The sequence below is a fragment of the Onychostruthus taczanowskii genome, unplaced genomic scaffold (assembly GCF_017590055.1).
Source record: "Onychostruthus taczanowskii isolate IOZ18803 unplaced genomic scaffold, ASM1759005v1 scaffold45, whole genome shotgun sequence".
Lineage (NCBI taxonomy): Eukaryota > Metazoa > Chordata > Aves > Passeriformes > Passeridae > Onychostruthus > Onychostruthus taczanowskii.
In genome coordinates, this window is record NW_024502014.1 from 500181 (window position 1) to 525407 (window position 25227).

General features: G+C 44.1%; 2 protein-coding genes across 6 annotated transcripts in view; both read right to left on the bottom strand.

Moving 5' to 3' along the window:
- Positions 1-9324, bottom strand: part of XXYLT1 (xyloside xylosyltransferase 1) — a gene marked incomplete at its 5' end in the record, with an annotated part of 33295 nt that extends 23971 nt beyond the window's left edge. The window contains 2 exons of the mRNA XM_041414312.1: positions 3260-3407; positions 8983-9324. Of these exons, the coding sequence (XP_041270246.1) occupies positions 3260-3407; positions 8983-9324 (490 nt within the window). The remainder of the gene's footprint in view (positions 1-3259; positions 3408-8982) is intronic.
- A 2560-nt stretch (positions 9325-11884) lies between these two features.
- ACAP2 (ArfGAP with coiled-coil, ankyrin repeat and PH domains 2) overlaps positions 11885-25227 on the bottom strand; it is a 60749-nt gene continuing 47406 nt past the window's right edge. For 2 of the 5 annotated variants that reach the window (XM_041414339.1, XM_041414338.1), the window contains 12 exons: positions 25101-25206; positions 24467-24675; positions 24176-24245; positions 22861-22955; positions 21383-21567; positions 20941-21045; positions 20463-20555; positions 19068-19255; positions 18628-18737; positions 18140-18250; positions 17836-17897; positions 11885-13920 (listed from right to left, as the gene is read on the bottom strand). In XM_041414339.1, the coding sequence (XP_041270273.1) occupies positions 13817-13920; positions 17836-17897; positions 18140-18250; positions 18628-18737; positions 19068-19255; positions 20463-20555; positions 20941-21045; positions 21383-21567; positions 22861-22955; positions 24176-24245; positions 24467-24675; positions 25101-25206 (1438 nt within the window). In that variant the 3' untranslated portion in view covers positions 11885-13816. The remainder of the gene's footprint in view (positions 13921-17835; positions 17898-18139; positions 18251-18627; positions 18738-19067; positions 19256-20462; positions 20556-20940; positions 21046-21382; positions 21568-22860; positions 22956-24175; positions 24246-24466; positions 24676-25100; positions 25207-25227) is intronic. The other 3 variants (XM_041414341.1, XM_041414340.1, XM_041414342.1) reach the window with 2 other exon arrangements.

The following is a 25227-nucleotide window of genomic DNA, read 5'->3' on the forward strand; positions in this document are numbered from 1 at the left end:
AGCTCCACCCAAGCTGCTGGATGTGGCTAGCTCTCCCTTGGCCCACCAGCTCCTTAGGAAGAACACTTGTTAAACAAATTTTTCCTGAAAACTACCTTGGGCCAACAATGGGCACCAAGAATTCCCTGGGGAGCTCCCAGCTTTCCCAGGCTGCCCTTCTGTCACCTCAACTCCTCCTCCTCTCACTTGTGGCACCAGGAGTCTGTCCCCAGACCCTGCCTGCCAGACAGACCTGCCCAGACATTACTCCTTCATGTACCCACAGAAGGGTGATAAAAAGCTTGCTGGGCTGCCTGGTTTACACAACTGAAATGACAAGGGATAGAGGGATCAAAGCCAGTCAGGAAGGAAGAGGTCCCCTCTGGATGGGCATACTGAAAAGGAAAGTGAAAAGGTCTGGGTCCTTGTTCTCCCTCCTCCTCTTTGCACTGCTCTGCAACCATTTCATGCTGGCATTGTCCTCATCCTGGCAGCTCCTTCTAAGCCTGAACCTGCTTGTCCTCTCCGTGTAACTTTCTCCTCACTTCCCCCTTGCAGAATCATTCTGAAGGATCAAGCACCGCTCCAGCTCCCTGGGCCTGGCCACACATTAAAATGGGATTTATGAGCCTTGAGCACAGACAAGAGTTATGCAGTCTGCACTTCTGTGTGCTGCATACCAACTCCCCAGCTGGTTTAAATCAGATTAACTCCACTGATGTAAGACATTTAAGGCAAGAGTGTTCCATGATTTACACCAGCTAAGAAGCTGTTATATTATAACTTGGCAGCTGCAGGTTTTAGATGTGAAGTTTTTTGGGCAAAGATCCCAAGCAACAGTAAACGACAGAGCAGCTAAGTGGCAAACCCCATTTAACCTCAGTGCAATGTGCAAGCAGCCAGCACATGTCCCACAAAAATCCCTAAAAAAAATAAAAATAACCTGGTGTTCAGTTTTCAGTGCCACTGGTCTGCAAAGTCAATGCCCCATCACAATCCATCAATTCCAAACAAATAATTAAATCATGATACTGTAGAAAAGCCTCTCTTCAAAAAGTGATACATTTGGTAAACTAAAGCCAGGCAATTTTAGTACAAAGGTCGCTTGCTACTGAAAAAAACCCTATAGACTGATTAATGCAAATGCAAATGAACATACCAGAGAGTTTAATATTCAGATCAGGGCCTTCATTTCTGCTAGAGGATGCTCAAGCTTCCCATCAAATCAGGATTTCAGGAAAAATTGGTGCTAATGCTATGGAGCCAGATGTGCTTGGAGAGGTGCACAAAAAGACACAGCACTCAGGGCAGAACACAGCATTCAAGGCAGAAGAAATGGCAAAGAAATACACCAGGAAAAATGGTAATACTGCCTGAAAAAGACAGTTTGGTCCTTTCTCCTCCAACTTAGCAAAGTGGCTTCTTCAGACCAGTAGATACTGCTTGTCAGAGTCAGGAGGGCAGCAAGAGCCCAGGGCCATTCCCACATCACCTGCAGGGCTGCCAGTGGGCAGCAGAGCTGCAGCCTTTCCTGGTGCCTCTTGCTCAGTGCTGGCTGCACAGGGAGGAGGCTGGTGAGCCCCGCCAGCCTCATAAATCACCAGGCACCCAGCACAGAAAACCTGACCTCCCTTGCAAGGGAAATATAAATCAGCTTTACTAGCAGCTTCTGAAACAAAAACTAAACTCACAAAACTGTAAAAATGCCTCTTTAAACATCCTGTGCCCTGAACAGGCCATTGAAAGCCCTGTCAGGCTGAGGGAGAGCAAACAAGCTTTCCAAGAGATAAGGGCTGATGAACTGAGAAAAGACATTTCAGACTGAGCAGCTTCTTGCTGGCAGGCAGCACGACAGGGATATCTTTAGCACACAGTAAAGACAGAGTAGGGAATCAGGAGGAGTGAATTAGCCAGCATTAATACCATCATTTGTATGCAGTGTACTTGAAAGTGCTCACAGTGCAGACAGCACCAGACACACACAGAATTACCCAAGTCTGGGGGAGAGCCATGTAGAGCACATTTGCTGGAGCTCACAGAGTAATGATCAGTGAGCTTGGAGGGGACCCTCAGGGCCACCACTGCCCCACTGTTTAATGAGCTAGTGTCATTGGCCATGCCAAGAGGACACGGGCAAGTCCACAAAGGACAGAGGAAGTCTCATGAAGCAGAGCAGAGGTAGGAGCTTCTAAGTAGAGCCAAACTGGGACAGACTCAGCAGGGGCACAGGGGAGGTGCATCTGCTCACATATCAGCAACAGTGCACCTGAGATCCATGGCAGGAAGTCTGGAGGGAGTATTAGAGTTGGGCAGAGGATCCAGATGCCAAGGAAGCTGCTGGTGCCAGCAGTGCTAGCCCTGGGAACATGCACACGTGTGGGAACAGGCCACCATTGCATGACATCCACAAGCAGCTTTGAGAGGCTGGTCACCTCCTCCTGGGGCAGGTGTATGGCCAGGCAGGGTCTTGAGGCTCCTTGCCACCACTGCCACCTGCAGCCTGCCATGCCCAGGGAGGACATGCGACCAGGAAAGGATGCTGCCATCACTGGTGCATCAGGCCAGCCAGGCAGCTGGCAGGGAGAGCCCAGGGACAAGCACTGGGAATGGACAAGTAGGGCTGCAGGAGCTCCAGTGAAGGGGTTTGGAACCCAAGGACACAAAACCCTACTTGTGCAGCCAAAGACTAGACAGCACGCTGGTTCCACGAGAGGCAATTGCACACAGCTGGGGAGGAAAATGGCATCAGCTGAGTGGAGCCCCTTCTGCCAGCTGCCTCGTTTTCCTGCAGAGTTCTTGTTATTTCTGCACTTGATAACAGCAGAGGCACCGTAAGGAAACTTAAGTGATCAGTGGCTGCTAATCAGTAAAGCTTTCCAAAAGCTCCCTAAAGCCAAGAGGAAAGACTCAACAACTACTCTCTGCTGATACTCTAGAGTGCACAGCTCCCCCAGACACACAGCACCTATTTCTGCTGGCACCACAAGGAGAAGGGGCTGTAAACACACACAGAACAGGCCTGCTTGCTCCTGTCTCACCTCTCATCTCAGGGCGTAAAGGCAGGGCCAGAAGCAATGTGACAAGGAGAACCTCCTGTCACTCATGCCAGTGGAGACCTGGATGAGGTCTTGGGCTGATAAATCCATCACTCTGCAGAAAGGAGCAGAATCCTAGGAGTGCATCCCAAAAGTTTATTACCTTTGTATTTCAAATAGCACCGGACAACATCTCTCTGCAGAAGAGAAAGAGATCCTGTGTTCTGGAGGCAGCAGAGACCTACCTTTGGGCATGATGCGATGCATTGCAACTGACAGGAAGAAGATGGAGTCGCTGTAGTAGGTCCCCGATCCAGCGCTGAAGTGTTTCTGCATGGCCTCAACGATGGGAAACAGCTTTTCTGTCAGCTCATTCACATCATGGACGATTACCTGGCAGAGACACCGGAAACACCACTCAGCTGCTGCTCCTGGGGACAGGCCCGGCTCCAGCAGCCCCTGCCCAGCCCCCAGGAGCATGGGGTGAGGGGGAGCCTGGTAAAGCACAAACAATGCTGCAGGCACTGCAGCTGCACAAAGGGGCCTGCCTGCCCTGGCCCCTGCACATCCTCTTGATGCAAGAACTGGTCAAGTGCAGGGAAAGAAGAAGGACATTTACAGCAATTTTGTAACTGTAAGGTGGGGGGCAGAGACTTGAATCTCCTCACACAACGAAGTGTGTTCCACGTTCTGGGCTGTTTCTGTGGTCTGTTCCCACTGCCTGATGCAAGCACTTATCTGGTCTCCCATATGGAGTCCATCAGAACAGGCAACAGCTTGCTCCAGGCTCTGCTGTGCTGTCGTTTAGAGCCAAGCCAGAGCACATCACTTACCCTGAGGACCAAGGCTTGCTCCCTCCTACAGAAGCAGGCTGTGACAGGGCCAGGGATGCAGCCCAGATTTGCTGCTCCTCAGCCTGGCATGGAGGCAAGCTCTGCAGGGGGAAAAAGAGGACAGGCCGCAGCACGCCGATGAAAATCCAAACATCAGGAGCTAGAGCAGAGCAGAGCAACTTCTGTAGATGGATCTCAGCCTGTCTGTGCTGGAGTTTTGCTGGTGCTCAGCCAGCACTGCTCTGCATCCCTCAGCCCTGTGGGAGCCCATGCACCAGCACGGGCCCTGGCATGCCTGTGCCAGCTGTGGCTATGTCCCAGAAACAGGAGCAACCCCAAATGCACCTTGCCAGCTACTGACATTTTACAGGCTTACAATTTATTTTGGTCAAAGTCCAATGAACAGAAACTTTCATGCAGCTCGTTATACCCACAGAAGGATACAGGTCACTGAATCACACAAGATAATGAGAGGGATTTTCGGGATAATTGAGAGAGATGAGGGACACGACCCTGGTGTAGATAAGGGGGAGTGCAGGAACTTGAGTGTGGAGACTTGGGGTCGTGCTGCCTTCTTCAGGTCAGGGAAAGCAGAAAAAGCCCTGCTGGAACTAAAGTACAGCGAGGACGTGACATTGCAGCAGTACTTGAATTTTGTATAGGGGAATTTTGTATCGCCCTTGTTTGAGGGATACCAAGACACTTCCAAATGCTGGCCCCACTTTCAGCAGGGAACACAAACCACAATCTTTGTAGGTTGCTTTCAAACTAAACTATTTCAATGGTTCTACGGTTTCACTTCTTTTCCCTACTAAAACTTCATCTGCTTAAGAACAAGAGGACCTGCATTATATACCTAAAACATGCAGGATAGAGCACTTGCTTTAATTTTTTTTTTTTTAATTAAAAGAAAACCTAAACCAAGCCAAATGCTTCAGAGGAGTAGGTGGCTCTGGAGCCTGTGCTAGTGCAATGACCATCCTCTCCATGGGGTGCACAAGGGGCTGCCCTGATGCTCAGCTCAGGCTGTGAACAGTCTGGAGCTTCTCCTTCCACAGCTTTTTGCAGAACACATTGCCCAGACCAATGTGCTCTCACAGCAGAGTGGAGCTTGCTGGATGCAGGGCTGTGCTGGTGGCACCCACGGTGCGCTGAACACGCTGAGGCGATGGGCCTGTCCCGGCACCGGTCAGGATGGCTGGGCCCACGGCAGGGCAGTGCCGGAGGACAGGCACAGCTGAGGCCCCATGGCCCCGTCCTGGGGAGGGCACCCAACACCCACACCGGGCCCTGGCCCTTGCCACAGGCGCAGGAGCCCTGCGCAGGCTGCGTGGCCAGCACGGCCCTCGGCAGGGCGGCCCCGCTGCCGCTGTCCCGGCTGCTGGGCTCGGAGCCAAGGCCTGCAGCAGAACAGCAGGAAAAACACAGAACAACGCGTTCCGGGAAAAGTGCATTGGGAGAGCTCATCGGCAGCCACACCTGGCTTTGGGTAGCACAGCACAGTCCCCAAGACACTGCAGGGGAGGAAACTCTGTCACCATTAGGCAGCGCCTCATCCTCGCCCTGCCGAGCTGCATGGTGTTGTGCCATCGCGGTGACAGCGGCCGCGCCGAGCGGGACAGCAGCCACAGGTGACCAAACAAGCAAACCAACACTACTCTCCAGGTGCAAAGGCACTGACAGCCTGTTCATGAAACTGAGCACCACCAGCACAGGGATGTGCGATGCTCTGCTCCCAGCCTGGCTTGGCAGGGGCAGCTTTGGGGTCTGCCTGGGCTGGAGAAGCGTGGAAGAGAAATACAGCACCTGTAACCACCCTTGTGCATCCAGCAAAGGCAGCCTGAGGTGTGTACAGTACATAGAAAAGGGGGGAAAACGTCAAACCAACTCCAGTCACCTCTGAAGTGAGCACACTGCCAAGCACCAGTGGACAAAATTTATAGGAGAAACACTCCTGAAACTCCAGACACAGCATCATCTGCCTTTCCACTCCTGCCAAAGAAAACAGGAAAAACATGTCTTTTGCCCACTCCTTCGTACTTCTGCAAAGCAATCTCCTGAGTAGCTGAATTTTGCTAGTGTACCCACAGGCCAGGCAGCCTCTCTGGGACTGAAGGCTTCTTCCCTCCTCATTGCTGACTTTAGCACAGCTTGTTGATCTGCTGCTAATTTTGTACTTCGTTATTTATTTGTGTAACAGCTCTTAGTAAATCCCTGCAGCTAAATCTGACCACGTTTGCTGAGGGCATTAAGAAAAGTTCTAGGGGTTTCCTGTGCAAGCACAGTTTTATAAACACACATCCCACACTGATGAAAGACTCTTTCTACTGATTCACTAGGAAAAAACAATCTGCATTTCTTTTCCCTTTAACTTTCCCTCCTTCCCACGTTGCTCATCCTCACAGGTCTCCTTAAGCATGGCGTGATGGCAGCCCAGTTACATCCACCCAAGCAGCATCCTTCGTGGGGCTCATCTGAACAGGAAACCAGGATGAACAGAGAGCTGAACGTGTAGTTCGTGTTGTTACGGCAGGGAAATGGAACCAGTAAGACATAGGAATCGCACAAGGAGTCGCAGCGCACAGCCTGGAGTGGCAGGAGACGGGGTGAGCTGGTGCTCTGTGTAAGCACAGTGTCGGCCGAGGCTGGCCCAGGCTCGCTGCCGGGCACCTCCCGCTGGCCGGGGGTCGGGAGAGGCGACAGAGAGCTCCCTGGCACCTGTGAGCAGTCACGGAGCCCCGGTGAGAGCCCACCCAGGCCCCGCACGGGCAGGCGGCCGGGGCCGGCTCCTTCCTCCGCCCGCCCGCCGCACAGGCGGAGCACGAGCTCCCTCTGCCGCCCGGCGGCGCTCCCGCCGCACATCTGGGCCACATCTGCACGGCCAGCGCCAGCGGAGACGCCACGCAGCGACTGCCCACGCCCGGACAGCCCTGCCCTGCCCTGCCCTGCCGGGAGGGGTCAGCGCCTAAGCTGCTCCCACACACCCACCGCCTGCACCCCACAGCCCCTCTGCCCTCTCTCTGCACACTGTCCCCGGGCCGCAGCCAGCTGCTTTTGTCTCCAGCAGACTTTGAAAGTTACTGAATCTGCCTAGGGAGACAGAAAAGCGGCCCACACCCTGCCCCAAAGGTTACGATCCATGTCTGACTCTAGGCTTCACTCTAACAGAGGAGCCAACTGATCCCAGCTTTGCTAGGATGGGAGGGCAAGGGCAGCTCCAAAAGCTGGGCCCGAATCACTTCCTCATGAAGAAAAGGTAAAGTTCAGGGCATTTTATCAGTCTGGCCTTAGTGGCTCCAGCTGCCCCCAACCACTTTATCAAGCCTTATATCTGGGCCTGTGCTAGGAAAACAGCATAAGAACCAGGCGAGTGTTCTGCACGCACCACGAGGAGCAGGAAAGGAGAGGTCTCAGGATAGAGATGGGTTACTGCTGGAGCTAGCTGAGCATCAGAATCAATCACTTTCAACATTTCAGCAGGAGCACCAGAAGTCCAAGCTAGGCATAAGTTTTCTGCTGGTAAAGAAGAGGGATGCGGTAGCTTACAACAAGAATAAAGAGGGGCTGTCACCTGCTGGCGCTCCAGAAACTGGCACAGGATTAGGACAAAGCTGCATGCTTGAGAAGCAGAACAGCCTCTTCTCTTTTAGATACATCTAAAAGCAGAGAAATGGACTGGTCCAAAACACACTGGCAACCATAGGCTAGCCAGTGAAACCTGCCTCTGCCAGGAAAGAGAGAAGCAGCTGTCCCACTGAGCAGATCTCAGCGAGACCTCACCTGAGGCCTCCAGATCATGCTGCCTGCTTATGCCCAGAAGACCAGTCCTGGTGCCAGACATACTCACCAAGCCATGAGCCAGGTTTCACTATGACTCCACAGGCACCTACAGACGGGCCAATCCACAACAGACAAACCATTTCACGCCTCCAATTCCAACTCCAGTTGCTCTGGAGAAATGAGGCTGGCAAGGGTGCCTGCTGAGATGTTTCCCAGAGGGGCAGATGGCAGTATGGCAGCCACCCACACAAAGAAGTGACTGCAAGGGATGTGCACACCATCGTGGCCTGGGAGTCCTCCCACTCCAGGAGACATAATACCACAAACCTGGGTTGGGCTGTTGCACAGCATCAGCACTGCACCATCTTGGGGCAGTCAGTCCATCCTGCTGTGGAGAGCAACAATCCTCCTGAGGGAGCCGTGCACACCCTGCAGACAGCCAAGCACTGCTGCGTAGTGTGGGTCTCCCATCATGGGTGGATCACCTGACTGAGGGCCAGGACTAGAAAAGGACTTGTTTAAAGAAAATCAGTGGTGGAATTATTGATCAGGAAAGTGTCTGTAGGAAAAATGTTAAGGTCACACTTCTAGTTTCATCTTGGCAGAATTCAGCTAATATGAAATACAGGACTTATGAGCAATAAAAGTTACAGCAGGACTAGAGGACACTTCCAAGCAATGCTCTGCAGCAGCACCTCAGGACAGGAGAGTCAGGTTACCTGGAATCTCTTAACATCCCTCCATTTCAGACATCCATTTAATGCAAAGGAAAGCCTGACCTTGCATAAACTACACTGGCTGTGGATTTGGGAGGCAGAACCATTTCCCTGGAAGCAGGAACATTTGCACGTGGATGCACTCCAGCCCCTGCAGGCTCTCCACTCCTGCTCTCAAGAGCCACTAACAGCAGGCCAACCTTCTCTTCTGATCGGGAACCCATCGAGATACAACACACGTGGTCCTTGTGCTGAGATGATGAAAACAGGACCAACAGGGCCTGCAGGACAGCAGCACTTAGAGCAACTGCTCCTCTCCAGCACAGGCCGGAGGTGCTCCCAGGCCACGCTGCTGCCCAGTCCCCGCTGAGAATCGCTGGGCTGACCAGGACACCTCCCCGCAGGCAGCAGCGGTGGGGACACAGAACGAGCCCCTCAACACTCCCGAGACTGGGGAGCAGCGGGAGCTCCTCCAGCAGGCAGCGGGAGCGAACCGCCCTGCCGGGAGCCGGCACATGGGCCGCTAGTTGAGGGGGCTCCTTCCCGCTGTTCCCAGCGTCCCGCGGGAAGATGACGCGGACACCGCGGCAGACCCCGCTCGCTCCCCGCGGGCCCGCTCCCCCTCGGCCCCCCGCGCACCTGGTGGCGGAAGGCGGCGCCGCGCAGCAGGTCCCGCAGCAGCCCGAGGCCGATGTCGCGGCTGGCGCCCTCGGTGACGAGGTGGAGGTGCAGCACATCGGCGGCGCCCAGGCGGCCGTGCCGCAGCAGCGAGCGCAGCGCCGCCTGCGCCTTGTCTCGGAGCGCGGGGTTGCGCTCCGCCTTGGTGAACATGAACAGGAGGTGCAGCCCGCGGGGCCCCGCGCCGGCCGGGGCGGGCGGCGTGGCGCGCAGGCGGCGGGTGGCGCTGGAGAAGGTCTCGCCGCCGCCGCCCAGGTAGTAGAAGGCGCAGACGGCCAGAGCCGCGGCCGCCGCCAGGGCCCCGCCCGCCCCGGCAGCAGGGCGGGGACGCGGCCGCGCCGGCCCCGCACAATGACACACTACACACACCACGGTCAAGTTTTAGATACAAAGTCTACAGCCGTACATAACGCGAAGGAGAGCGGAGTATACAGTCTGTACAATTACAGCTCAAGGGGAGGGGAAGGGTTTTTTTACATTTTACTGCTGGAATGGTTAAAAAACACCGAGTACAGAGGAACGCGCGGAGGGGAAAAAAAAAAAAGTTCATTACTTCGGAGAAAGTAACGTCTGTGCTTGAGGAAACGATGATTTCATGGCGATTTCTGTCAAAACATGGAAAACTTAGGCTCCTAACAGAAAAGTGAGTGGAATATTTCCTCCTCTGTCATCTCCTTCCATGGGAAGAGAAACAAGAAAATACTGTATGCAGAAAGATAAAGCAAGCATATGAAAGGGTATATACCAAAGTGGTACACTCATCCTTTTCCCCAGTAGTGCCTCTCCAGAGTTGTCCCTGTTTTAAAACTGTGCCTTTGTGTAAGCACGGATGCAAGGCATATTGGCTGTCAGAATGCACAAGCCATAAACTCCAACTTGGGAAAAAGTGTCCATAATGAATGGGGCAGAGATTGTAGCCTGAAAAATTGATTCTCAAAATACTTTGTGTATTGAAGAATCAGAATAATCAGCTAAGTCCTTTTGACACTGTAAAAATATCACATCCTTTGTACTTACATATTATTATTTGCAGTTTCATCAAAGGGTCATTTCATAGTCACTGTGTTATTTGAGATTCTCAAGATGAAGCAGCAGAGGTAACATCCACAATTTAAAACAGATGGCTGCAGAGAAGCACCGAAATCCTGGAAACATGACATCAACCCTCCACTTGTTCTAGTTCTCACCTTTTTAGTTTAGTGCTACAAAGTTTATGCTCCATCCAGGAGACCTAGTAATTTGGACAACACGTGTACTGATGTCATAATGCAAAACAGGAGAAACTTCCTCTTGTACAGGGATTTGCTGACAGCAGTTGGAAGGTCTGGTTGCATTTTCTAAAACTATTTCAGCTCAGTATACAAACATGTAAAATATAAAACCCCACAGTGTGAAAAATGCAGTATTAATACAGGATCCTTTAGCACTGTAACATTAAAAGACACAAATGGTACAATCTAAGATCTCCAAAATCACTGCTGCCACTGATATCAGTGACTTCCTGGATCAGGTCCTAATGGGCAGAGAGGCTGAAGTCCACAATGTACTAATGAGCATCTGGAACACACATCCATCCAATTGCAATATGGGCTGTTTGTGAAAGCAAAGAAATACCTCTACAATCCAAATTCACCTTCACCCAAATTCATGTGGACAAATTCCAATTGTCTAACACAGGTAGTGGCATAATTCAATTGATCATTCAGAATTTAAGTTTATATGCACTGTGCTGAAACTAACATAAAACTTGAATCCTTATGAACAGTCAAAACAACTGATACCACTAATGAGCCAGCACAGACACTATTTTAATCAACGTGCAATGGACATACATTACATGTCTGAAATCAAGATGCATTAGAATGTAAGCTGAGTTCCAAGAGACTTTTGGAACACACGATCTATAAATAGGAAAGATATTATACTATACTTCAATGGGCTATCTTATACAGAAAATTACTCAAAATCCATGTGAAAGATGGTTTTAAAATGTGTTAGGAATCTTCTGCTTTGTCCCTCACTACTATGTTTCATACCTAAAGAGAAACATGAACTGGAATTGAATCTTTCCATTTCCTGGTAGAAAGTACAAGATGTTAACCCACAATGGAACCTTACTGTCTACTATTCCACTTAGACTCCCCTTGTAATAGAGAAGGCAGTTTCCTAATATTACTGAGCAGAATATTAATATGAGTCAAAACTCGATATGGAATCCAGATCTTCAGAGCTGTGGTGATAATCACACTACTGAGGGCTGAATCCTGTGTGTCACAGAGGCCCTGGAGCACGGAGCCTGCCAGAGCCTGGTGAGACTGAGCCATCAAACGTAAAGGTACATTCATTTCTGCTGCACCTGACCTGAAAAAGGCTTTAACTGAGTGCAATTTATACTGGACATCCTATCATACCCAAAAGGACAGGGGAACAAGGCTGAGGATCACAAGTGACACATCTGCTCCCTAAGCCATTGAAACTCCAGAGCTCCTGACAAGTGACACCACCTGTCAGTCAGGTGGGATTCATCCTTTAGCACACACAGACTGATAGTGCTTCCCAGACAGATGAGAGTCAGGAACACAGCACGTGGACATGTAGAGCTACAGGGAAGCAACTTCTCAGTCTAGAGAAATCATCCTGCAGAATTTGTCACAGAGATTTTGTAGCAAGGGAGGAAATCACCAGTAAAGATTTGAAATAAGTCTCTCAGACCTGTTCTCCAGCAGCCTGGACTGAGACAGCAATTATGCCACTAAGCTTTAGGCAGCTTTACATTCCAGCAAATCACACTGCCTGCCAGCCAGGCTGGGAAAGACAAACATTTAGAAAAACCTATGTCTGAGGTGTATATTTTGCAGCTAGGAAAGGCAGTGTGGAAAGACAGGCTAGGAAAGACAAACATTTAGAAAAACCTATGTCTGAGGTGTATATTTTGCAGTCATATCTTACATTGTCCCATCTATACTCCAGGAATCTTCCTCTAACATCTACTAAAGCACCCATTTGCTGGTAAATGCTGCTGATTAGGAAGTATATTATCATTTCATAGGCAACTTACTAAAAATTACTGCTTACAGGTGATATCCTTAAGTTTCTTATTATTCAGACTAAATGTGCACTTTAAATGGGCAGAATCTGCTTTTCCTACCATAATTAGACCACGTACAAAGCAAGAACTGTCTTGTAAGATTATTCTGCTTGGAAATAAAATCCACTGGACGATTCTACAACACTACTAATTTTGTAGCAGTAATAATATGCAGACTATTACACATTTGATGCAAAATTATAAATGTTTGAAATACCTTCTTAAAACGTAACATGCCAGAGAGTTTAACTTTACCATAGTTTACAGATTTCAATTTGTTTTATCCCAGTTTTGCTTGTCTTTTCACAGAGAAAAGCCAATTCATTTCCTAAATACACTTAAACAGCAGGTTAACAATGCCACAGCTATTAGGATTACTGGAAACTCACATTGATACTATGTCATCTAAAAACTCTGCTTAAGCTGTCTCCATAGGGTAGAGAAATAGAGGATAAAGAATTGCATCTGCTGGTTTGAGGTTTAGAAGGATTATTATCTAGGTATAAATAACCTGATATATAAGCATTTATCTAGAGACACCATCTATACATGCACAAGGGCAGAGTGGAGCTCACTACCACATAAAGCAAATTGTCTTGCTGCCCTCACAACACAGTTGGAGACTGTGCTCATTCATTACTTGACAGAAATGTGCACTGAAATTCTAGTTTTTCCTGTGCTCATCTTAGTTTAGACAACACATAAACATACACATCATTGCAAATTATATAAGGGCTACTGCTTCCTGATAGAAGGGATTGCCCTAAACTGAGAGTGGCTGCAAGACATGAGACTTTTATACTGAGCTTAGGGCTTGTAGTGAGAACAGCAAAAAGTAGAAATAGCCTTTGTACAACTATTCTACACAAACTTCGTTGGCTCAATATTTACTTTCGTGTCTCACATTTCAAGTTTTCAAGTCAAAATACTACAAACAAACCCCACATCATGTCCAAAAGGATTCAGTTTATTTTTCATTAAAGGTTCCACGTGCTCATTTGGAAGGATACTTGCTGCACTTAAAGTTTAATTTAAGAGGAAAAGAAAAAAAAGGAAAATGGACTGCTCTTAGGAATTTGGTCCCCAGGATACATCCCTTTGTGACTGACCTGCAGTCACCAGCATAAAGGCCAGCCTGGTGCTTGAGCTTCCACTGTGAAAGAGCTTGCAAAAGAGCAGGAGTTATCTGTTAAGAACAGCCTACCTCTAAGCAGTCACCGCAGGAACAAGAGAATCTGTTGAGCTGCAGTCCCAAAAATGGAAGGACAACTCAGTAAATCATTGCCCAAATTCCCTTCCAAACAGTCCCAGAAAATGCAACCCAGACCTTCTTGTCAGAGGCACATTCTTTATGGCAGCAGGGGGACAGATGACAGTGGGTGACGCTGGGTAGCAAAGCCGCTGTGAGCCCCTGCAGCCGGAGCCCAGCCCTGCCAGCCCCAGGGCGAGCTGCCAACGCGGCCGAGCGACAGGGGCTGCTTTGCTCTCAGCTAGCAGGGACTCAGGGGCTCCAAACACCTTCAGCTGCTGAGGTATATGTACTGGAGAACATCAACCAACTCATACACTTCCCCAGCTACCACAATTCTAAAGCTACATTGGAGTGGTCATTTTATCCAAACTATCTAACAAAATGCATACAATTCATTCTGTTATAGTAAAAAAAGACTTGCACTATAAGCTTCAGGTTCTTTTCCTTCTTGATACTTAAGACTTGTGGGAATCTGACTGCTGGAAGCGGTTTAACTTCTCTGGATTATTTGATGCCATTTGAGAAAAGTCACGAAAAATGTCCTGATAAATTTCATCTCCTAGGTAGAAAAGAAAAGAGAAACAGTTTTAAACATTTGTAATAGTCAACAGCACCCACCACTGCACAAATGCCCTACTGTGCTATCAATTACTGTGTAACACTTAGTTCATGTATGAAGACTGCTTCTAGATGGAGTGATGCTGATGTGAACTCTGAGGGACTGGTTACTCGCATGCATGTTCTGTAGAAGCAAATTAAACAAAGCCAAATACCTGAAATAGTACCTCACAGGCAGCCACACAGAGGAAAGTTCAGAGTTAGAAAGGAAAAGTTAAAGCACTTTAAAGCAACTTAAAAAGAAAAAAAGTTATTTATTAGCTGTTAAAGAATAAAACCCTTGTTTTTGCAAGGAAACGTTAACCAAGATTCTCTACAGGAAAAAAAAAGAATTATGGCATAAATAAAGATTAACTTGGAAACAGAGATCAGAATTCTTACAGCAAAGCAGAATTCTCCATGAAAGAAACAATCAGCAAGCAATAATATATATATTAAAAAAGCAATATTAAGTAGATAAATTATTGTTCATAAATTATTTTTGTCTATTACTTCAGCAAAAATAAAATTTCCACATTCATTTCATCTACATCTTTCATTACATTTTTCAGTTTGATCTGTAAGAACAATGATACTTCTCCTAAAAATCTTTTTTTTTTTTTTTTAAATCTTCACCCTTTGTGCTTAAACACAACTCTACTACTGGAACATATTCCAAAATACGTTCCCCCCTCCCTGTCTACACAGGAAAACACATTCAGGAGTGATTACTTCTTGAGTCACTGCCAAGTAATCCTTTTGCCACTTTAAAATGGACATTTTTTCATTCATTTTCACATTCTTTCATTTATTGGAGCATTCTGGGCCTTGAGTTCAAGTTTTGTTTTAAAACACTAACCATACCCTTTTGTCTTCAAAAGGAATGAAATACATCAAACACTGGGTTGGGTCAGGAGCTATGTAGCCATCCAAATTTTAGAGTCTTCCCAACACAGATGGCCACACAGGACACAAGATCCCAGCACTACTGTTTCTTGCTGACAGCTTGATTAATAGCATGACAAAGAAATCAACCCAAAATCTCTCTCATCGTGTACATCAAATATGAAGATTTTTTTTTTTCTAACATGATTGTGGAAGAAAAGAATGTTTTTGTGCTTAAAAGTTTGCACTACTGGGAAAAGTTACATTGTTTTGTTTTTCAATTTTTTAATGCACATTTGCAATGTTAAAACTATAATTCTTTTGGAGATGAGACTCCATTCTTTTGAAAACACTTTCACAAATAATAACTGACCTTCCAGAAATATTTAACAGGCAGTAACAATTCTTCCCAGACTTTAAAAGATGAATACATTCAATACTGCTCTACTAGGAAAAGTCAGTTCCCTTTTGGTTTTCAGATTTAATTTCAAGTATGGTGTCCCTGCCCATGGCAGGGGGGTTGGAAATAGATGATCTTTAAGGTCCCTTCCAACCCAAACTATTCAGTGATTCTGTGTTCTAGAGATGAAGCAGGCACAGGATAGGTTTGATTGTAACAGCTTGTGAGAACTGCTTGCTCTGGGAGACCAGCACAGAATGGAGCTGTAACATTCACCAAAAGAATAGCTCTGAAGGGCAAAAGCAGAATTAGGCTTCTGTGTTAAAAGCAATTATGCTTTTAATACAGAAGTGGGTTCCACTGGTGAATGAAAACTGCAGTTCAAGTTGCCACACTTGGTTCTTTCAAATTAACTTGAAAGAAGAAAAAGCTATTTTTGAAAGATACACTGTGGCTCTGGTTTTGTCTCTATTACATAACAAAAATATTACATACAAAAATAGACTAAAATAAAGTGCCCCTTTAGTTTGTATGTTGCATTAATATGCTTGATACTGTAAACCTTATCATTATTTTAAAATTCTACTTTAAAATTGAATTCTGGAAGTTCCCTTTCCAAGCAATGTTTTCCCTAAAGTGCAGATTATATGTACAAAAATACTGCAACACTGCTTTACCATTTCACACCAGAGTAACTCAAAAGGCACACATCATACATTCAAGAAAAGGTAGGAAGAAAAATTAGCAATGCTAATATCAAAGAGTTAGCAAGACGTACTGTAGCACCAGGAGATGAGCACTCAAGTATTATACAGAAACAGCACTACGGTGCATATGGCTTCTACCACCAGAAATCACTTTTTAAAGCTGGTTTCAGCTAGCTCCCATTCCAGGAATGTTTTGGAAGACCAACTGTACCTTGCAAAGCAATATATTCATTCTCTCAGTAGCTCAAACCAGCCATATATATTTAAATTATAAATTTTGATGCCATTAGCTACATGAGCAATTGTTTATCAGCTGCATTGCTAGAGCTGAGAAGTAGGCAGTTGGCTTCACTCTGATGACAGCAAACTTATACAATGACATTTACCCTCACACAGCTACCAGCAAACCTACAATTGCCTTGAAAATCCTTATTTTCTTCTAAAATCATAGTTTTGGAACACTGGAGTTCTAAAGTAAGGACAGTGCAGATAATTTAACATGTATAAGGAGTGAAAAAGACCTGCATCCTTCAAAACCACAGAAAAGTGTAACACCTCATGACAGCAGATTCTGTGCTTACACTGACACAATCCTTCTACAGCAGACAAAAACATTCAAAATACTCAGATACTGACTCCAACTTTTAAAATGAACTTCAACAAGTACCAGAGTGAAGAGGGCAGAGCTGTGCTATCCAAAGACACAGTAAGATCTGTCCGGGACTCTGTGCTCTGTGCTTAATTCCAGAAGTTATTCTCATGAAGCCTCCCCCTGATTTTGGGCAAGTTCTGCCTGTTGTGGCAAATGTACTCCTCACTGTCAATCTCACCTTACCAGCTGTAAAGTGTCTGGATGAGATTGCATCAGCTGCAGTCTCTAGATCCTACTGCTCCAATCTGGTAACAGCCCCCTGCCCAATCCTCATGACTCAGTGGAAAACACATAAGGGCTTTATAGGAGTGAACTGAGAGCACTCAGCACTCAACCTGAAAAACAAGGTTCACCTTTCACTTCTGCCAGGAACAGCAGGGTGTTTGTAGCTGTCTAACTTCACAATCAAATGTGCCTTCATTATTGGTACTTGCATGATATTAAATTACCTTCCTATGGAAGCAAATATCACATCAGAACATGGTGTAAATTAGGTCTGAGTGCCTGAGAATAAAGTTGTACATATGCATTAAATATAATTTGTTACTTTCTAGCTGGAGTTGACTCAAGTATCTACCAGCTTGTATTTGTTTTTTAACCAAACAGAAAGAAACTCTGCATACAAAAATACATACTTAAGAACGACTGCTTTGTTTCTTATTAGTATCTTAACAAATAAAAATATTTAAAAATAAAGTTTAAGGAAATAATACTTTCCTATTTTTGTCTGGAGGCAGTTTGAAATATTTGATGTACATTTTTTACATTGGTGTGCAAGCACTTTTTTTTTTTTCTTAAAAAAGTGGACCATTCCACAGGAAGGAGAATGGTGTCCTGGAATAAGATGAACTCTTCAATAGTCTCTAAGTAAGCTGAGTCAGAAAGCTGCTACTAAATAATGTCAGGTAAATCCTAACATGACACAAATGTCAATGAAACAGCAATAGGAGAAAACTGTGGACAACTACCAGCAAAACAGGGTGGTCATGGCTGTAGTAACACACTGCTATAATGATGCTCTTTAACCAGTCTCCTTTTAGGTTTCCTAAGTACTCTGACAGTCACAGCACTGAATTTCAATGAAGCTTTAGAATGTAGTGGTTTATAAAAAACACTGTTGTATGAAGCAATCTTAAATTTCCTACAGACACTAAGAATCTAATTGTAAACTGATAAATTCCTGTATACACTTCTTATACTGCATTTCAGTGTGGTTATTAGAAGAGTATTGACCTGGCTGCCCATAGAGTCCTTCTGATTCACGCATTTCTTCATTCATCCTTGCTAAACGCAACCTGCCATTCAGAAAACAAAAGGAACAGTGTCACCTTTATAGCACAAAAAAGACTACAATGCAAGACCTACAGTGCTCTCCTGAATCTCACATCAAACAGGTCATCTACAGATAGAGTATTTTGATTTTTCTTTTGTTTCCCCGTTTTTATGTACAGGAATTTTGACATTTCTTTTATTTTTAACTTGAAACAGAATAGCAAAATCTAATTTATCTAGTCAGAAAACAGAATGTACAACTCACAGTGTTACAATATCTGCATTTGCAGCTTCCACTGCTATACTCAATGGATCTTTCCCATCTTCATCCGTGGCATGCTGGTTTGCTCCTCGTTTTAGGAATAAGCACACTTGTCTGTTTAGAAAAAAAAAATGAAGAATACTTTTGACAATAAAGGAAAAAAGCTAATAAAGTCAGGCTAGATACAATGTATATAACTTAAATCATCAAAAGTCTCATCTATATCAAAATAGTGCAGTTCAGCTAGAACATGTTAACAGAGTAGTAAGCAAACCATTTATTTAATCCACATTAGAAAACACGTGTGTTTTGCTAGTGGACGAGACTGCTAAATCAAAATATTATTTCCTCTCTCACAACCAGAGCTTAAGAAAAACTCGTATCATCTGAAATAGTATTAAAATATCAGAATATCTGGGGCAATGAAGAAGTTTGACATGAACAACTACAGTCAAGGATGGCCATGTACAAATTGTGGGGCAGTGAGTTACCCGGTGTGTCCTAGAACTGTGGCATGGTGCAGGGGCCCCCTTCCTTTCATGTCTCGGATGTTCACGTTGGCCCCATTCTGCAGCAAAAATTCACAAGTAACCAATGAACCCTACGGAATGAAAACAAACAAACAACTCAGCACCAGATCTCTAGAAACAAACCAAACCTCTTCTGCCTTCTCACTACTGAGCCACCCAGCAAAGGAAACAAAAAGGAGTTGCTTCCAGCTTTAAACACTACTAGACATAGAATTCCAAAAAAAAGCATTAACAGGAAAAAAGTATTTCAGAAACTCTTGAAAGAACACTGTAAGCATAACTTCAGCATCACATTATCATTCATAAGGGGGGAAGCAAGCAGCTCAAAAGGAACAGTGACACAGAAATCTCATTATTTCCCTTGCTCTCCTCCCCCATCACCAGTGCTGTAGATCACATACCCCTCGCACTGCCTGAATCAGTGGTGTTGCTTTGTTTTCTTCCACGTTGACCCAGTTTACTTCAGCTCCATGAGCCAATGCTTCTGCCATGTGAGGAAGATTTTTCTCAAAGGCAGCTTGATACAACTGCAGTCCTGGACTAGGCTGCTTGGAGTCACAGAACACTGGAGACTCTTGCTTGTCTCCTTCTGAAAAGAAAAAAAAATTGCTTACCTAATTCCTGTTAAAACATCATTTCTCTGGCAATAAAAGCTCAGCTTTTGCAGGATGCTATGTATTGTTGACCCATTCTGCCAGGGGAATTCACAGCTGCCTATAGTGCCAGTATTCAGGCACAGTCTCTTCACAGAACTATTATTGCACAGAAAACAGTCTCTCCACAGTAATGGCACATGTGTATACACTTCAATCTACATATTCCATGTAATTTCTAAGAAATTGTTTACGGTCTGGAGTGTGTTTTACTGTAACTGCAGCATATGAATAAAACTCATTTTCTGTGAAGATGTAGTCATACAAATATGTCTTTATCTGAAACACCTGAGTATAAGGCTAATACTGTTCTGGCCTAATTTTTGTTAACAGATACCATTGTCATTTACCAATTACTTGCTGTGGCTATAATCTTTTGGACTAAAGCACAGTCTTTCTCTTCATCTCAGTAATGGTTATATGGAGTGATGGGAGTCCGGGACATAAAGATGTTGTTGCATAAAGACTTTTGTGAGTTACAGCATCATAAATATTTCTACAATATAATCAAAAAAGATCCAAGCCACATGCTGCCTGCTTGCAATAACACCTGTGAACTACTGAATTTAAAACATACCTTAAAAGAGTGCTTTCATGTAGAATAATAGGTCTGGTTTATAAACCAATGCTTTGAAAATTTTGAGAAGCCATACTCAATATATCTGTCAGAACAGTATGCTAAAATTAGCAAGTAATTTCATTCATTAACTTAGAGAACTTCCGAGTTGAAGGAATGATATTTAAAGACTTGGTCAATTCCACAAAAATAAGAAACAGAAAAAGTAAGCAAGAATGCACAAATAACACATAAAAGCCTACTATCTGTGACTTGAGGAGTTCTATCTCTCTGGATTTATTTATTTATAAAAGGATCATGCATTTGGCATCAGCCACATCTGAATGGAAAAAACCATAGTTCTTTGAACCCATTTAGAAGGATTAAATGTAATTTTTGGTAGCAAACCCAAAAGAAAGATCACTCAAGCAAATTTTACCTTTGTTAAAAGCATTTCAACCAGGATAGCAGACATGAATTATATCACCAAGCATTAATCTTTTTTACACAAAAAGATTTAATCACTTGGTAAAAAAAATGTTGCCAAGTGATTAAATTTTCATCTTACAGGGCAAAGCCTAACACACCTGGTTCATACAAACTGTTGGCTGATATAGTAGAGGCAAGGTGTTCTCTGCTGTCATCAGTGCTTGGCTGGATCCCACTGTCACTGCTTCGGACTGTTTTGGGGAGAAACTGCAATTACTACGCAGAGCTGAAGCTACCTGCTCCTCACAGATACCATGATAATAAAGCAAGCTCTTATACTTGGTCCTGAACATAACTTTAAAAAAATGGCTTGTTCTTGTTCAATATTCTTAACGCATCCATGGAAAAATATGAAGTCATATTTTGTAACCATAACATTTACAATAATAATATTAAATGTCAAAGATAACTAGAAATGAAAAAAAAAATCAGGATAAGTAAAAAAGCTTAAATTATTTCATGAAAATACTAAGCAATGCAGCAGCCTGGAGACAACAGATTGAAGCAGGGAGATGGCCACAACACACAATGGATCACTAGTGCACACAGTGAACACGCCACAGCTGTAGTACTTACTACTACGGAGTTTTGAAGAGGTATCAAAGTAGGAGAAGAGTGAATCAAGCTCATCAGGACAGAACAGAGACTCCCGCCTCGCCTCGTCGCTACTTACAGCAACCGCTGGGACATGCAGGTTAGCAAAGCACAAAGCAGGCAGTAAGGAAGGGACAGGGCAGGAAAGAAGGTTATTGGAAAAACCAAGAAGGATGAAAATACCAAGGAAAGAAGGTGGTTAATATGATTCTGAGTTATAAGCATCCCCATTCCAAATCCTTCCCCATGTAAAAAAGCATGTCTCTGAAGAAGTCTTTTCTTCCCTACACTCTACACTAGGCTACAGCCCATTAAAAAAACACATTCCATAGTCTCTGCACGAGGCAGAAGTCAATTAATATAAAAATATGTTACCTTAAAAAGAATATGGGTAATACAGCTAAGGAGAGAAGTGTGTAAATACCTTTTTGGGATGCTGCACCTTGCTCCCCTGCCAAAAGGGATTTTTCAGGGCCACTGTGCCTTTTCTCTTCCTGACTTGGAGGCAAAACTTTTGTTCCAGGCTCAGGCAGAGGTACTGATGCAGCTTGCTTCTCTACAAACTTTCTTTCCACATATTTTGCTCTGATGTATGCCTCCTTCTCCTGCCTGTCATATACAAAATTCCTGGAGTTAGTAAGCCTAATATTTTAGTATTTTCATGTAGTAAAAGAATATCTATTTTGTACTAAAGTCAGTAACCAAAATTGTAGCTTGGCATTGCACATAAGACACACCTATAGCGCATTGTCAGAAAGATGGAAAGCACACTGTCACTTTCTGGATTCTTGATTAAATTTTGCATAAGGCTCAAAAGAAAGTAATTTTGTTAAGTTCACAAATATGTATTTACTTTTAGACAGAGACTTTGGAAAGTGATATGTGGAAGAAATAAGCATTAGTTCTTCTATGTTAACTGTATTAAACCTTTTTACAGGTTTATGTTGTTAATAACCTACTAATAAACATATATTTAGTTTCTAATGTAAATATAAATTGCAGCATTTGTTACAGGAACATTAAGATTACACAAGAAAACAATAACAAGCTCTAGGTAGGCACAGCCATCAGTTCCATATCATATACTGAAGCATTTTTCTTTGTAACCTGAGGTTATCAGCTTAAAACACAACAGCAGTTGTGTCAAACTGATAAAAGGGGCTGCAATTATTGCATTGAAACTGCTGAAAAGCAGTTATCACTAGAAGGAATATCTAGCAAATCTCCTACTTTGTTTATATTATCATCACTGTCTCCAAATTGCCAACACTTCATAAAATGCAGTTTTCTACACTATAAAACTGCTAGGCAGCAAGCAGCACAGAACTGGTAAGGTAGTAAAAAAGAAAGTTCTAAGAGACATCCTGTACAGCAGCACAAAGCATTGGGAATCCACCTTCAAACACAGATTAGCATTAGAGAAATAGAAGACAGCAGTACAATGATTTGAAGGCTGCTGTAAAGCAGCACAGCTCATGTACAATGTAGGTAGGAAGATGAGAACATTCTGAGGATCAGGGAACAAAAGTCAAATGGAAGAACAAAGTCACTGTAAACAAAAAGGAACAGCTACAGGCTCCTTCCAGGAGCACTCACACACCAAGTATAGCTGGCTGAGCTGGTACCCAGCAGAGGGGAAAGAAAATCCACATGTCCACAGTGATGCTCTAGTGTCATCAAAAGAAGGGAGGGAGTGAGAACACACACAAAAAAAGAACAAATGAACAGCATAAGGGACCAACAGAAGGACTGCCCAATAAAGAAAGTGAGAAAAGGGAGAGAAACAGGGAAATGAGTACACTAAAGGAGTGTAACACAGTTAAGTGGCAGCATCTTTTACAGGTGGAGGCTGAAGGAAGCAACAATAAAAGGAAGCAACAGGCACTGCTGGTAAAATACTACCTTTGACTTCCAGATTGTGGCTTCTTTACTCCCACTTTTTCCAACTTCGCTTCATATATTCTATTTATAACATCATTTCCCAATTCACACATAAGCTATAAAGCAAAATGAATAAATTCAAATATAGTTGCAAAAAGCTTTATCTACCTATTCAGTTGTTTTTAATCTCACTCAGTCTATGTTTACAACTTAGTGTTTCTACTGGTAAAAGTACACTAACAGAAATAAGCATGGGATTATATGATAATAATGAAACAATCAGTGAATACAGAGACCAAATTCTGAGTAAAGTAAGCAAAAAAACTAGTAATTTTTAAAGTGCTTGAAAAACAACCACCAGAATGACACCTGCAGGCCTCATTAACAAAGGTGCTTTTCCACCAGCTTTGCTGGGAGCTGTTCTTAGCCCATCAGCAAGAGACAGTGCAATCAACTGTATTCCACCTTACCCAATGGACATAATCTGATACAACTACAGAAAAGGAACAAAGACAAAGGCCTGCTTACAGGAGAATTTAACCTTATTGATTGCAATGAACAGATTTCTTGTTTTTAATACCAGGTAGAATACTTAGTTCTGGTATTCACATAAACAGTACAAGAGGTACAGCTTTTTTTTTTTCAAGTGGGCGTGGGAGTTGGTTGGTTGTTTTCTCAGCATGAACACATTGATACAAAAATTATTTAACCACGAAGCACATTGTCTTTTGATTGTTCAGAATAGAGAAGCAATTCCTAAGTGCCAGAACATCACAGCTGGAAACAAATGTTTGCATGAGTTATCCAGTTGCACACATGCATCCATGCATGAGTTCCTATTTCAGGATTTCAGTGTTACATGATTTTTATAACCATGGTTCAAGCTACAAATTTGGCACACAACAGCAGCTGCATAAGTATTCCCCTATAGGCCAGAAGCACCTCACTGTTAAGAGCTGACATTCAAATTTTTGAGTATGATCACGCCTGAGGCTGATATATCACTTCCAAAATTTTTAGCCCACTGAAAAACATTATTGGTTTGTAAACAGATTTGCCTTTTTATATGTTGAAAATATCAGATGAAACTTCCTACTCAGAGTGCACTTGGGAACCTGAAGGTGCTGTGAATTGTTCCAACTTGCAAGTTTGTAGCACAAATTACTATGGAGTATAAGAAAGTATGAATTAAAATAAACCAACACACAAGTATAAACATTTCCTGCTCAAAACTGCAAGACATACACTGGGTACAAATGTGTTTCCTGCATTGAACTTTCTGATGCAGAGGCTTTAGGATAACAACCTAAGTACCAAATAGAAACAAATACTTTACCTTTAGGAGTTCAGGCTCCCATGAATCCAATGTTAAAGATCTTACTTTTGAAAAGTGGACTCCCAAGCTCCTAAACAACATGGAAAAAACCATCAACCTGTTATATCTTATTAACATGTTATAGCTTATCTCAGATTTACCATTAATTTATGCAAATAAAGCAGCTACCTTAATTCTATTTACAAACAAGTGTCTCTAATTTTCTTTCAATATACCTTTGAAGAGGCAAACACCACCCTTGCTAATTAAGCCAGTGCACAAATGAAATGCAGCTGTGAGGAGCTCCCCCACCTGTGTATCCCAGAGCACTCGATGCACAGTGTGATTCCCAGGTTGATGCTGGCCCAGCGAGGATCTGCCAAACCACAGTCACAGCAGGCAGCATTACCAGCAATGCACTGGACTCGCTGCAGAGCACTCTCTCCTTTCAACAACTTCTCTTTTGTCTCACTCCCAGATTCTAGGCTCCCAGTAGAAGGGGATGATTTCTTTTCCTGTTTCTAAAAGACAAAAGACACAAACCAATTGAGAGATAGGCTAAACTAAAGAAATTCAAGTCCCACAGATACTGACTGTACATTAAATCCAAGAAAAGTCTCTTCTACCAAGGCCAAGGAAAGCCACAGAATTAAAAAAAGTGTTTAGGTTTTTAGAAGACATATAAAACTGAATATCAGAATATCCTATGATTTTTAATCACACTGCAGAGAAATCTCAAAAAAACATACAGATCATAGTAATATTAACATGATGAAGTGAAAGACAGGTCAGATACAACTCACAGCCTTCAAAATTTCATTGCATTTCCACTGGAAGACAAACAATGGATAGTTTCTTTCCTTCTCTCTCATTAAAAGAAGTTTTATATATTTAAAATTTTCAGGATTTAAAGGGAGGTAGTTTTTTGGTGGACTGTTAAACTCACCTCAGATTCATCCCCTTTTTCTCTATATGCTGTGGCAATACTGGTCTGAACAGCCTTAATCCATGCCTGCCGCAGCTTTTCCGAGTCAGCCTGAAGCATGCAGCTCCTGTGACAAATCACAAAGTAC